Source organism: Athene cunicularia (assembly GCF_003259725.1).
Source record: "Athene cunicularia isolate RWA chromosome 2 unlocalized genomic scaffold, athCun1 chr2_part1, whole genome shotgun sequence".
Classification (NCBI taxonomy): domain Eukaryota; kingdom Metazoa; phylum Chordata; class Aves; order Strigiformes; family Strigidae; genus Athene; species Athene cunicularia.
In genome coordinates, this window is record NW_020799095.1 from 139802212 (window position 1) to 139817536 (window position 15325).

The 15325-nt window shown below is 38.3% G+C and overlaps 1 protein-coding gene across 1 annotated transcript; it reads right to left on the minus strand.

Moving 5' to 3' along the window:
* Positions 1-1204: 1204 nt before the first annotated feature.
* DSCC1 (DNA replication and sister chromatid cohesion 1) lies at positions 1205-15319 on the minus strand. The gene is made up of 9 exons (XM_026843688.1): positions 15235-15319; positions 13285-13453; positions 9984-10118; positions 8064-8154; positions 6609-6747; positions 5591-5643; positions 4243-4397; positions 3533-3681; positions 1205-2481 (listed from the first exon to the last, which is right to left on the minus strand). Exons 2-9 carry the CDS (start codon positions 13387-13389, stop codon positions 2373-2375), a joined length of 936 nt encoding a protein of 311 aa, XP_026699489.1. The 5' UTR covers positions 13390-13453; positions 15235-15319; the 3' UTR covers positions 1205-2372.
* Positions 15320-15325: the final 6 nt, after the last annotated feature.

Consider the following 15325-nt stretch of genomic DNA (forward strand, 5'->3'; position numbering starts at 1 on the left):
GGGCCTCAGGTCGGCGGGCGTGAGGGCTGCGCGCGCCCGCGCTTGGGTACGGCTCCGTCCGGACACCTCGGGTCGTGCTGAGGGGCAGGGCCGTAAAATAACTGCTCGGTTCTGATTTACAGTCGGGGTTTATTTCATGAGAGGGCAGCCCCAGCCCCTGCTCAGCCCTCAGAGGCCGCGGCAGGCTGCAACCCGCGGGCTGGAGTCAGCGTGGGGCTGGCGCGCTGCTGCCCCTGCTAAAGCTCCCGCCAGCGGCCGGCTGAGCCCACGGCTGCTGGCTGACTCGCGGGAGCCTCCCCCTACCTGCATTTGCACTAGTAAAGCTCCGGTGACTGACAAACACAGCTACTTGAATGAGCGAACTAAAGTTTAATATCTGAACTTACTCAGGGGCCGGGCTCAAGGGCAGACCCGACAGAGACTCACAGGAAGATGCTAAAACACATCAGTCTTCACTTTTGAATGAAAAAAGGATTTAAGCCAACAACGCTGCCAGCAGCATGGCACTGAGCCACAACATGAGATCGGGTTAACGGCCTCTTCCCTCCCACCGAAGTGTGCTGTGGAGTGTCCTTAGTTCCAGTATCAGGAGAACACTGTATGAAGTTTCTTTGTAATCAAGTTTTGTCCTAGTAAAAGCAAGTTATAATTCATCTACCTTGAGTTAAAATAAATGCGTGTCAAAGCAGATAATGAATGGAGTTACCCCTTTCAAGATCAGCAGTTCTTGAAATTTAGAAAGCATCATCTCATTTTCAGTGCCTGACAAAACAGAAACACTGTGAACATGCAAAAATTTTTTATATAAACCTGAATCATTACCTCAGCACCACGATGCAGCACTATTTGTGGAATACCTGAATTCTTGTTTCAAAAACAAACCCCACTCTAAGTATCTGTATCACAAACTACAAGACTGTTAATTGTCTTGTGTATTTAAACTAGGGAACCTTCTGTGATGCAATGGAAGTTAGTTTCAAGGCTTTTATGTGTGTATTACTATTGATATCAGAGGGAACCTTCTGGTGCAATTAAAAGACCACAGGTGCTAAAACCAGACTGAACAAAGCAATTCTTCCTGACAGAGTGCCACCGTAAGCCAGCTGAGCCCCTCCACAGCTGCATCAAACACCACACTTGTACGCTTCAGAAATGAGGAGCACAGGAACTGATCTCGCATCAGGAGGCCAAGAATAAGCAGAGCTCAGGCAGCAATTTTTATTCAGCTTTTTATCTATAACAAGATTCCAGGGATGCACACATCCATCTTAAGAGTTACATCTGATGTATAGTTTCTTTCCCCACTCACCCTGTATTTGGCATGCTAGTAGTTCCAAGATTTTTCAGACCTTACATCTGAGTTTGATACAGCAAATTCTTTTTGCATAACCCCCCCCTACATTTATTAAGTTTTAAAAAAAACAATTTAGTATTAAACTCTAGTTTACTGACATGCAATCCTTCTTTATGATTACAAAATTTCAATTTCAGGCACTCCACTTTATGACAGTATCATAAAAAAATCCTGTTTCATTGCTCTACACAGAATAATATTCCACCTCAAGTTTTCAATACAATTTCTGTGTGCAGTTATTTGCCATAACAAAGTTTTTTTTAAAATAATTATATTACAAAGTTTTATAAGCAAAGGTAGTCTTCTGTAAATCGTTAGTTTTACCTCAGCTACATTGTAATGTCAGTTTACAGAAAGTGTATAAGACAATGTCCAACTATTTTCTCATATCTTCATTCAGTTGCAATTTGGTTTTTTGTAATATTTAAAAGGCAATTCTGCCAAGTGTTAGAAGTCTCAAGAGCCTGTGTTAATGTTATTCACAGACATGACCACAAAAAGAACCGCCTTCCAAAATTAAGACTAGTGTTTAGTCTCAGCGAGGAATAACTTGTTTATGAGCTTGTCAAGGTCTGCAGTATTCAAAATGTCAACACTGCAACGAAACTGTAATCTTTTAAGAATGCTCACTGATGGGCAAAAGACTAAGTATTCTATTTTGCTGTTGAAATCGATACAATTGGTTCAATTATTATCAAAGAGGTTTTAATTTTTAATGTCAGACTTCAGTTTACTTATACACAACTAAAATGTATTCAAGAAGTAGCTTGACTCCTGGCATAACTACAGGCACAAAGGAAAAAGAAGGTGGGCAAGGAATGGTGGGCAAGGGCTGTTTCTTAGAAGAGGCAAGTGCCCTCACATACTACTTTAGCTGAGCAGAAAACAGAACTCATTCAAGAGGTTTAGCTGCTTAAACTCAAGAACACCATATGATACTGGTTGACAACGTCCTCAGGAGGAAGTAAGAAGCAACACTCACTCCATTCAGTATTCTCAGTTCTTAAAACAATAATTGTTAGGAGATGGGTCTTCTAGAATTATAAACTTTAACACCATTCTGCACTGAGGAGCGAGCATATTTTGTCAGAAGAACACCAACTGTCTGCTTCTCTGCACATAAATCTCTATGTAGGAAATAAAGCAAAACACATTGGCATTAGAGATACTCTCATACAAAATGAATCCGTGACATATTTGTAAGTATAGCAATAAACTGGATTAGGGTATTCAGGGAGTTAATAAAACCTACTACTGAACTGTCACATAATGCTTTAAGTTACCTTGTTTAGAACTCAGCCTGACATTTAAGCAACAAGCAAAACTACATTATTTTATAGGACAAGAGGATACGGCCTCAAGTTGCACCAGGGGAGGTTTACATTGGATATTAGGAAAAATTTCTTCACTGAAAGGGTTGTCAAGCACTGGAACAGGCTGCCCAGGGAAGTGGTTGAGTCCCCACCCCTAGACATATTTAAAAGACGTGTAGATGTAGTGCTTAGGGACATGGTTTAGTGGCAGTCTTGGCAGTGTTAGGTTTACAGCTGGGCTTGATGATCTTAAAGGTCTTTTACAACCTAAATTATTCTATGATTTACTTCAGAAACAAGGATTTTGTTTTTTAGGGGGGTTGGTTGGGTTTTATTATTACTGTTCTCTAAAAGGTTTTCAATCTAGCAAAACAGTTAACTTTGAACTATTTAGTAATATTATAGTAAATTTAGAACCACTCATCAAGGTTTGATACAGTTACTTCTGGGCTACCATGTATATCTGCTCACCTGCATCCTGGCTGGCCTTCCAGAAAGCACTGTGGTGTAAGTGTTAACCACCAGAACAAGAAAGGACACAGCACAGGAAGCACTGCTGCTCTATAGTTCTTAAGTTATGGAGACTGATCATGAATGTCAGGAGGTTTATCCTTTGAGTTAAGTCCGCCTAAATCAAATAAGACAGTTACCGCTCATTTAAATTTAGTAGGATCAGCTTTTTTAGCAAGTTTAAATCCAACGAATATAGCTATATTTCCCAGGGGTGGAGATTCTATTCATACAGAATTCATATTAATTTAAAATGGGCAGAAGCAATCATAGCTGATAAGAAGTCATCTGTGCAAAAAGGAATGGAACAAATACAACACTAATTGTATTTTAATAACATGAAATACATCCTTACTGTATATAGGGGGTAATATCCTCTTCTGTCCACTTTTCTCGTATGCTGAATAAGCTGTTGAATCTTTCCTGATTGTCTTCAGGTAAGTCTTCCACTTTTAGCAGAAAGATGGTCTCTGGCCTTGAGGTTCTATCCACAAGTGCCAAGCCCTGTAGATCAGCATCCCAGAGAAAATGTTATGTAAAGACTAAACAATTAAACTTCCTTCTTTCTGGGGATAACCCATACAAGTTGCCCTTTGCACCTCCAAAGCCTTCTAAAACTGCACTGCTAGAAGCAAAATGAAAAAAGTATCATAAAATTGCTGGTTTATAGGCAGTGTTTATCATTTCCTTTATGACAAGGAGGGAGGGGGAAATCCATTAAGTCCCAATATCTATGTCTCCTTTGAGAAGAAGGATTTTCATGGTGCTTGCTACTCTACTGGCTGTCACTACAGTCTGCTTGACAATAGCTTCAGCTTCTGTTCTAATTATATTTACAAATATTAAATGTACAGCTGCAACTTTTTTTTTTTTTCTTTTTTTCAAACAGTGAAATGTGCCAGACTTTCAGAAGCCTGAACTGTCGTGATTCCAGACTACTGGTGCTTATAGTGGATGTCACAAGATGTACTTACCACATTCAATCCCCATTAATTTATAAAATCTACAATATGACTCAAGTCAGTTAACAGCCTACTCATGGAAGAATCCATACTTTGTTTTTACCTTAAGCTGATCAAGTCTTGTTGTCATCCCTTCAGGGACACTTTGTTGCCAGACTTCTTGAAATTCTGACAGATTGAATTTAACTGCATTTTGCAAAAGCATTTGTGCTATAGCTCTGCATATTTTATCTTCATGCATTTCAAAGTAAACGTCCCCTGCTGAGGAACAAAAAATGGGTTATCCTGAGTTCTTGCTTTTTGATAAAAGAATGGCTAACAGCCTCATTTCTCCATTCTGTTCTACAGTCTTCTACAAACCAAGTACCCTGTTTTTTCTTTTCCTCAGGGTGTAACCTGACTTAGTATTACTTTGGATAAATGATGGTACCTTCTCATTCTCAAGAACAAATTAAGCAGAATATTATGTGTGTGTGCAGCACTGTCCAAGCTACAGTACTCATCATCAATAAAGGTATTGGCCTCCTATCTTTTCCCCTTTCACAGTAATGTTTCTCCTACAGCGTTCATCCCTATTTCTGAATGGTTTGTATTAAAGTGTTGACTGTCTGTGGTTGAACAATTAATCAAAACTTCTCTTCCTTAATCATCCTTATAATACGAGATGATGAAGTGAATAATTAGAATTTATTTTCTTTCACAATGACTTGGCTAAAATGCTCTGAACAATGACAGGCATAAACACTTTCTTCCACTTTTTCCAGTCACCTTACCTTCCTGCAATTCAAACTTGTTCCTTTTGCAACCTCTCTAAATATTCTAAGACAGAATCTGTGTCACTCCTACTACTTTCCTATGTCCTTTACAGTTGAGCACAACTCCTGCTTCAGCCAAAGGCGAGATGAAAGCAACTGTGCAGAAGAATTCATATTGAGATTAAGGCACTGAAATATTATGTCTGCGTGTGAGATGGGCAACGAAGATTTAATCAATACAATCAATGGATCTTGTGGTGAAGTTCAAGCACCCAGAGGCAGATGTCTACTCCAGCTAAGCTGAATTCAGGGAGGTCTACATGCCATTGACTATTCACAATGGCACAATGAGTTGCTTAAATATGTGAGATAAAGAATCTCTCTAAAGAGAGATTCCATCTAAATTTTATCAGTGAACTGTCTTTATTCACAAAATTATAGCTTGTAGACACCTAATAAATCACTTCAGATACCTCTGATGGATCTTGATTTTTTCCCCTAGTGTCTTGTACAGTTTAATACTTTTTCCTGTGAAACTTTCTCTACCAATTTTACTGATTCTTAACTCAGTTTGCTCCCTCCTTTTACTGACACTGTAGCAAATTAATTTATTTGTGCCGTCCCCACAAACCCTATATTTACTCATTAATGTTTCCTTTACACAAAATTTAAATATGCATGTTTTCTCAAACTTACCATCATCAATGTATTTCCTTCCATAGCTTAAAAGAATATGTTCTATCATCTCTCTGAGAAAGAAAAAAAAAATAGAGAAATCAAGGTTTAAAACTGTCCCCTAGGACACTACAGAAACAGTAACCAAGAAGATGAAGGAACAGGTAAAGTAAAAAATCAAGGAGAATGAAGGATGGGACACGTCTTCATGGCTGAAATGAACAAATTGATAAAAAAAACTTAAGCAGTTAAAAAAGGACAAAAGGGGACAAAAAAAGACAGATGGGACTTGTCATCCCAAAAGTCTCTTCCACTTTCTAGTTATAGCTAGTAAAGACTAAAAGGCATAAGGAGAATAAGGAAGAGAGACTCTTGCAATGTTGCTTCTTTCCAATGAGAAGTGATGCAAGTCACAAACTTAGCAGTTCATTACCCCTGACTGAATAGCAGGCATTTTTCTAGACCCCTGGCATAAAATTACAACCTATCTGAAGACATTAATACTAAAGTAAGATTTCTTTTTGAACCAAAACCCAAATAAATGGAAGACACTACACATTGTAAACTTAAGACTTTGTTTGATTGGTAACCTTAAATTATTTAATGACTCCAAATGGCAGTACAATAAACTCAACTCTTCAGATTTGAATTCAGTATTACACCAGAAAAATATACCATCTCAGACATTATGCAAGATGTAAACTAAACATTTCTGGCTAGCTTCAGAACAAGTATTTCAAGATGGTTAGTAATTTATGGCTTAAGCACATGCCACTTCCATCATTTATGACTCAGCAGAAATGTTTCAACTATTGAATCAATAGAAATATTACCAATAGATACTAAGATCAGTTTACTAACCTGTCTAAACTACTAATGCCCTTGTATTTTCTTTGGCTCTAAAATATACATCATTAACAGCACAGTAACTGGAATCTAGTTATAAGACTATAATTCTAATAAATAATTAATAATGATTGCAACTAGTATAGATAATAATGACTGTAGACAATTTTAAGTACTAAAAGTTATTGCTTACGTGGGCTCTAGACATCCAAGTTCCTCAAGGCAGGTACGTAAAGGAACCTTACTTAAAGACCAGGACTCTGAGTCTATTAGTTGAGTCACATGATTCAACAGTTTCATCTCATAGTCGAATTCTAGGATTCTCCAATATCCTGCCAAACAGAAAACAACAAAACAGTGTTAGAAGAAAAACATTAACACATCGATTCTGCTCCCCTGAAGATACATTACAGGAGTCTGGACATTTAGGTCACACCTTTACAAAGTACAGCAACAGCATTCTGTCCTTTTCAGGATTAAAACTGAGAAAAAGAACAGAATAGTAAGAGTAAATATAAAGGAGAAAGAAATCAAATCATCTCAATTATTCATAACTGTTTATGTAGATTAACTGCCACACATACAAAGACACTACAAATCCCATCCCAAGATCAATCCAACCTGGAAAAAAATAACTAATTCACATACAGAATTGCATGAACTGAACTGCCTGCACTGGCCCTGCAAAGTGGCAGTTCAAGTCCAGCCAAGTTCACAGAAATTCAGATGTGACAAAGCACAGTTCTGGTACAGTGCTGCTGTACAGCTGTAAATGACAAGGAAAGTCATATGTGAGATTGTCCTAACCCACCTCATGGGACAGTATAGAAAAGATGGAGCAGAAGTCTTCTCAGTGGTGCTCAGTGATGGGACAGGAGGCAACAAGCACAAGTTGCAACAAGGGAAAAAAAAACAGCTGGGTATTAGGAGAATTTTTTTTTCCCCTTGTGGACAGTCAAACACTGGAACAGCCTGGACAGAGGTCATGCAACCTCCATCCTTGGAAATGCTCAGAACTTGGCCAGCCGAGGCCCTGAGCAGCCAGCTCCAAGCTGGCCCTGTTCTAAAGCAGGGGTTTGAACCTGATAACCTCCAGAGCTGGGTTCTGCCCTATGTAATTCTATGACTCTAGGACTGCTGTCAGCTGGTGTCCAGGTGAGGGTCTGGGCTTGGCCAATTATAGGATGAGTAGGACCATCCCAAGGTGAGACACTTGTTCCAGCCTTGCCTCACATGGTAGGGAGACTTCTGAGATAAATCCAGCCTGGGAGGAACAAGGACTGGGGTTACCTAAGGCTCAGCTATTTTTGCCTCTAGAACTGCAGAAAGCAGTACCCACTCATCCACAAAGAGGGCAATCAGCCAAAAAATATTTATGCTATGGGTGGGATACTGTGATGCCAGTGTTTATAGAAGCAAACAAGGAATTACCCTGTGAAGAGCCAGACTGCTCAATGCCTGCTTGGGTTTCCCCTTCTGATCAGCTTCAAAGCAGCAGAGGATATAGGAAATACGGAAGATCTTAGTACTTTGAGGTAACTTGCACCTTGAAAGACAAGGATGTGGACTGGGCTTTAGAAAGAGAAGATACAGATATTTTGTGGAAAAAAACTAAACAGGGCAATAATATTCTTTAAGAGATGAATACCTCCAATTTTGCAGGCATCTATAACCTGCAATTGGTGCATTATTTCTTCTTCGCTTGCTTGAATCAGACTTAACAAATCTTCCGTTGTATACTGCAACAGGGGAAAAAAAGAAGAAAATAAATCCGGTTATCCTTGCTCCTTTGCTTCAGCAAGAATGCTAAATGCATTATAAGATATAATGAAAGGAAGACTTAGAAGACTTTTTTTTTCCCCACAAGCTCTGAATTCTCTAAGGTTTACCACACTCTCTGAAACTTTTCCTGTAACTTACATTTTTCCCTCAAAGGGTTCTTCAATATAAAACCCAGTCTAACTACAGGGAAGTCTTTGTGCTGTGCAGAAGTAATATACCTGTATTCCCAGGATGTCAAACTAGCACAAGTAGGCACCGTACTAAGTAAAGTACCACAGCAAGAATGAAAAGTGAATGTGTTCTGTCTTTCCTAAATCACATATTATAATCTGTGACTTCCTTATAGTAATACCTTATAGTGCTATAGTTCCTTACGGTTCCTTTCCTGTAATTCTCTGTGTATGATACAGTACAAACAACTGAACAGTAAGCCACCAAAACATAGTAATTGGTTTTCAAACAGATTAAACATGGCTTATTTTTTCCAGCACCCAATAAATATTAAGTGCAAGCAACAACACAGCAAAAATTTTTACTACACACATGCTGTTTGGGATACAAGTGAGAACTAGTCACATAGGAAAGAGAGCTTTCCCATGGAGAGCTTTGAGATTAAAGTTCTGCCAGTGTCATAGCCTTAAGGTTCATCAATATTTATCAGATATATCTTGCTGTTCTCTGTAAATTGATGTGAAACATTCTTCAAAACAGAGAAGATCTGTCCTCAAACTAGGCAGTAACATCTGGGGAGACACTGACATGTTTTTATAAAAAAACATTTTAAATTATCAGTAAATACTATTGCATAAAATACATTTTTGTGTTGCTAGCCTTTGTCAGTGCTTATAATTCCTGGACATCCCTTATTTTGCTGCTGTGTCCTTTTATGCCTAGACCAGAGTAGGCAGGAAAAATGAAAGCGGGAAAAAGCAATGCTGGGGGAAAGATTCTGCAACTTATCAGAAGTTAGACTGTTAATCACCCAGAGAGAGGCAGCATTTCCCTCCACAGGATAAAACAAACATCCATGCTTGTATATGCAAGCAAACAGATGGTTTGTTAGTATCTGCTTCAGTCAAGACTCAAGTGTAAAATACTTTGGAGCAACCATTTCTGTTTTCTAAAGTCAAACGAAAAACCAACCAAACTAACAAAATTCCAGGATTTTTACAAGCCTTTTATCTGATATTATATGCTACCCAGTCCAGGTGTCTCCATTACTATTTAGATCCTAAAGTGGATTTCCTAGACATAAAAGGGCAGCAGAAAAAGGATTTTACTGGTGTCTTCTCTTTTTGTAGTGTCAGTCTTATTCTCTGCCTTATATCATCCTCATCATTCTCTGCAACTCCCTGCTTCTTATCATCATAAATTACTGATTAGCAAGTGACTTGTATGTGAGTGCCCTGTAACGTTATACTTAGCTCATACAGGACAGCCCTAAAGAAGGAGGGAAGGCTACATTACACCTTAGTCACGTAACTCTCAAGGAATTTACAAAAGGTTGTGAAGACTGTCTTCAGGAAACTCCCCACATAAAACAGGAAATCCCCAGTCTCTTTTGGTGTCCTGCCTTGTCCTCTTTTTACTAAATAAAAGTTGTTTACCTGCTACTAAGTAGAAGTGCTAATAATTAATATATTGTTTAGAATAGTATGCTTTAAAAATTAACTCAGAGAAGCACTCTGACACATGGGAGCAAAGACACATTCTTAACTAGAAAAATATCTTCGCTTTAATTTGCCCATTACCAATCACAAGAAAGTAACTTATATAGCTGATTTACCTTTGAAAATGTTAAAGTCTGATCGTTCTGACTATCTGGCCCTTCATATGGATCTTCCATTAAAAGTTTCCTCAGTTTCTTTAGTTTTGGTCGACATCTCCTTAATTCCCAGTAGCTATTGGAGAAACCAGCAATCTACAAGAAGAAACAGTGCCTCTTAAAAGATTTTGGATTCAAAGAAGTTTACTAAAAATTATCAGCAAAAAGTGTTAATCTAGTAATTAATAGGGTAAGTACTTTAAAGATTAAACAATCATTGTAATATTTTCAATTAAAAAATTTACCACAGGCAATGAAGAACAAAAACCCACTGCTGGTTGATAAAAATATGTTCATAGCGCATATGACAAAGGGAAAAACTCATTTCTACTTGCAAATGATAGAACATCATCATAGGATATATTTCTGCACAGTCCTCATCAACATTTCTTTTCCTCTTAATACTAAATCATATTACTGCCATAAAACTCCTCCTGTATTATCCTGTTCCCATCTTCCTCACTTATTCCCATGCTTGGGATCTACTTCATGGTCTTTTTACACCTTAATGAATCATCACATCACTAAGTTCAAGTAAACAGACATTAATGAAACGGTAAGCTACACCTTCACATACTAACAAGACATCTCTGTTCCTCATTCTGATTCAACACAGAAATAAAAAGGAGGCAACAGGAAGCTCTGGTGTAATTGATTCAACAACACTAATGAAATAAAACTTTATCTTCAGAGTAATCCTGAGGTGCTTAATGGGGCATATCTTAGAATAGGTGAGAGATTTTTTTGAAGAGGGCAAAGTATTGGAGGCCTTTCAGCATTGCTTCTACTGTTTACCAAACTGACAGAAGTGCATACAGAATAGCAGAGGCATAACAGGCTCCAGGTTTGTGACTCCTAACCCAGGCACTAGCTCCTTGCAAAAAAGCCTCCAGATAATACCCCAAAATGCTTAAAATACCCCAGATGCTTTACCAGACTACTTTTTTGTAAGGTCATTGTTCTACTGATCGAGGATGCCAATTAAACTCAGACACCAGAGAGAAAAGAGTAGGCTGATTTTACTGTTAATAATCAAAGGATATAACTAAATACTACAGAAAATAAGCACTAGGAAAAATACGGAATAGCACACTTATTTATTATTATATACAGTTAAACAAGGCAATGCACCTAATCATTACTACACGATGGGGAGGATAGTGATAAAGAAAGATCCATCACCACTTGCACATGTTACCATCATCCAGACCCACAGTGGCTGGGCAGCCCCGGTTACAGCGAGGGTTTGCAGAGCCTGTCCCGGCAAGGGGGAAATCCTATGTGGTGCGTCCACCCGTAGGTGAGACACACAAAGTCGCTGCGAGCGGGTCCAGCCTTATATACCAAAAATCAGCAAGCCAGAATAACTTGCATCTTTGTTTTGAGCAGCAACATCTGGTTTCATCCTCCTGTTGGATTCCACACAAAGCCTGGACAGGGCTTGGGGAGAAGAACCAAGTGAGTTTCTAGCAAGGACAAACACTTGGGTTCTTAAGCCTTGAACACTGCTGTAAACAAGGGAAGCTGGATGTACATTCTCACAGCATTTCATCCTCACTACTAATTACATTTTGTCTAAGCTACATCTTTCACTAGTGAGCATACATATTTTGTTAATGATCAGATACTAATAATGAACACTAATGATAATACAGATTTTACTAATTAACAGATACTAATAATAGATAATGTTTAGTTGTAGAGGTTCATCTATTATTCAGGCCCTAGCACTACAGTCATCCACTAAAAAAACCCAAAACTTTAATGTTCCATTTAAACCAACTATACACAAACCACCTATGTATAGAAGTAGTCTTATCCAAATTCTAATATAGAGAAAGCTTTCAGTATTTAATCTAACTATTCCGTAGTTTGTTTGGCACAAAATTCAGGCAAATACTAATTTCCTGATAAACTTGTAAGCTTTTTTCCCTCCCTCCATGTCAAATAGCATTTACCTAAGTGTTAGGATTTTTTTCTTGCCAAGTTCTTTTCTGAGCAATTTGGTAATGAACAAGAAGGTACTCTACATAGAAAAGAAAATAAATAATTCTAATTTGTAATCCAAAACTCATAACTGGAACTGGTCTGTGTGAGGTGAATAAAATGGCAGTTGCTTTGGCCATGAGTATTAGCCTTGCAAATGGTACAAAGAGCAGCACAGAAACTGCAGAACGGCAGTGAAGCCCCAAAATACTGAATAAACATAGCATCTTTTGCTATGTTTCACAATTTGTAGTGTCAATACACCATGTAACATTTTTGAAAACATTAAGAAAGCTCTTAAAAATAAAACTCTAAAAATAATTCCTAAGCAAATCACATTATGTTGACATGTGTGACTTCAGAGTACTGAGATCATTAAACATAGCAAAAAAAGAATACATAAGAATATTACTTTCTCATTAATCTAGTTTGAATTAACTTTTTCTATTAGCTGAACTGCTGAATTCACAGAAGAAATTGTGTTGTTTTGATTATTATGTTCATCTAAGGACAAGCAGGATTACTCCTCAATGATGTCACTATATCCGCTGCAGCAAATAATGACCTAGTAATAATTGCACAACTATTTTTAGTAGAATTTTATTAACTATGCTTCAGAAGAGCAGGGAACAATGAATTCTTTAAACTGAGAACTCTAAAATCATTCACTCCAACAAACCTTTACAGATGCTAGTTGAGAGTCACCTTTGAATATATTTCTGTATTTAAAAAATACTATTCAGGCATGACATGGTATAATCTGCCTTTTGGGGAAAACACTTTGAAGAATCAATTTGCAAACAGCTTATTTTAAAAATAGCTGCTAACACTGAGAAATTAGATTTTCTTTGAAAGCTTTTAATACCTACCACAAGTAATTACTATCCACTGAAAATAAACCAAACTTTTAAATTCTTAGAAACAGTAATTATCATACATTATGGATAAAGTTCAGTTGCCTAAAGAAGGGCCCTAGAGACATTCTGGGCACCCTAAGGTATCACGTACCCCTTGTGTATAAAGCATATTTATAAAGACATCCTCTTGGGACTGTTAAATCTACAAAGAACCTACAGGAGACTCACGTCCTTCTGTAGTGGCAGCTCAAAAGCTAGACCAATACCACAAGGCATCTAAAACTGCATTACAAGTCTAAGTTTAGGCAACTGAATCCCAGCCAGGATTCACATATGCATCTTGGATAAAATCCAAGCAATTATAGAGAATAACAAAGTAGATAATTAAAGCAAACAAACAAAAACACAGAAAGACATACCTGTGAATGAATAATATTACAAGATGCTTGATCGGCATTCAGTTGTTCTGGAGTTTTGCAACCAGGAATAAACAGCAGCATATTTGAGGTATCTGCTATTTTCATGTCGTAAGTTTTATCTTTGCTGCACAACACTGCTTGTTCATCCTTTTCACCACGGATTACTAGGCTGGAAAAAAAAAAAAAAAGCACAAAAATAAAGATGTATTTTTACCTCTATTTCAGGATGAACACCTATTAAACTTTGCTGATATTTTTTCACATTTATCCATTGGTAAGAAAGTTATAAATTGCAGTTCTATTTGGTAGTAACAGTCACAGTACACCAAAATATAAAGATGCAATTATCAATTAATCTAAAATATCTTAACACTATGTTTTTTCCTCAACTTTTTGAGTTTTCCCACTCTAAAACACAAGTATTCAAGGTTTTTATGCAGATCACAGTTGAACTTCCTCACCTGCCTTTTCACACAACACCCCCTAAAACACTGATTAGGTTATGCTTAAAGCCTGAACTAGTTCACTAATCTTAGAAATGAGATTACAACTAGAATTGTTCTTTAATGAAGACTGAAACTGGCCCATTCTGAAACAAGAAAGTAAACAGAAATTGTGCCTACTGGGCAGTGTCCTTCAGATAATTCCTCAAAAATACACACATTTTCTTGCAAGTAATTCCAAGCAGGAAAGAAAACCATCTTCTAGCACATTTCAGTATAAAGAATCAATGCAAACCCATGCCTTAAGCTCACATACTTGATTAAATAGAGGTTCTTAGAGAGGACATGATAATAGCAAAGCAGGACCACAACAGGGGAACATTCATTTTCTCCCAGACTACACTAAATTAAGTGCTCACATTCAATTTCATCAAGCTGCTCATCTTGCTTCCAAAAGTTCGAATGCATAAACAGAGCTCAGCTGTGCCCCAAGTGCTCTTCAGCATGACTCAGGCCTCTAACCAATGACACCTTATCAGTATTGCACTATGAGCAGGCTTAACAACATACATCTCTCAGGACTGTTTTCTTCAGAGGGAGTTCTAGTATTGTATCATTTTAAACATTTGTACTGGCATTGCAGTAAAGAACAAAATTTTGAAACAGTATCAAAAACTTAACTAGAATCTGTTCTTGGTCCAGAGTTAGATGCCACGTAACCATCCTACCAAATGCCTACGGAACAGTGTTATGTCCTTCACTGTTGTGTTTGCCTAAGTTGTAGGTCCTCTGTCATCCACCCAACGTCAAGAGTTCCAGTAAGAAAATCTCTGAAGTCAGAAGGATTCTTTTAAAGACATATCCCCTTTCCTAAGCACAAATTTTTAAGCATCTATCTTTATATGCCTGGCAAGAAACTCTCCACACTTTTGGCTAGGAGTCTCGTGAGAAGCAATTATTCCATATGCAAGAAAAAAAAAAAATCAGAAAATGAGAGGTCACCAATACAAAGGCCTACAGAGGTAGGAAACTTGAGTAATGAAGCTGCTACTCTTGGGAACGGGAACTGAGTTTGGTTTAGGTCCTTATCACCGACTCACACTGTTAGAATGTATGAACCATCATCTATCCCATCTCTTTTTAATGAGCGCAACAGTTATTTTGCTAAAATAATCTAAACGTGATATAAATACTAATCATAAAGTGCTGGCTACGTTTGCTTTGTCCAGCTTATTTTAGGTGGTGCCAGCTTTTAGTTTCCGATTTCACTTAGCCAGGTTTAAAGGACACCTACATTTTCACGCAAAACGTATTAGACCAAGACTGCGAAAAAGCCCCGTTTAAGAGCCGTGTCAGCTACTTAACGCTAAAAGTAGGACAGCAGAGCCTTGACAGCACGCAGCCCCCCCGAGGCTCAGCCCTGCTTCATCCCCATCCCGCGCCGCTGCTCCCACTCTCCCGCGCATGGCGGGGCGAGCTCTAAGGGGAGAAATCTCCCGCCTCCCGCCGCGGGGCGGGCCTGACACGGCCTCTGAGCAAGCGGTGATGGCGGGGGGGTGTGAGGGCTGTCGTCGCCGTCCGGGTCGCGCCGAGGCGCG

Bases quoted from the DNA above. Each gene is read 5' to 3' on its own strand.
- DSCC1 (XM_026843688.1), bottom strand. From the start codon at position 13,389: ATGAAAATAGCAGATACCTCAAATATGCTGCTGTTTATTCCTGGTTGC. The intron at 8,155-9,983 runs GTAAATCAGCTA...CCCCTGTTGCAG, and splicing joins AGACTTTAACATTTTCAAAG to TATACAACGGAAGATTTGTT. The intron at 5,644-6,608 runs GTAAGCAATAAC...TTTCTTTCTCAG, and splicing joins CTTGGATGTCTAGAGCCCAC to AGAGATGATAGAACATATTC.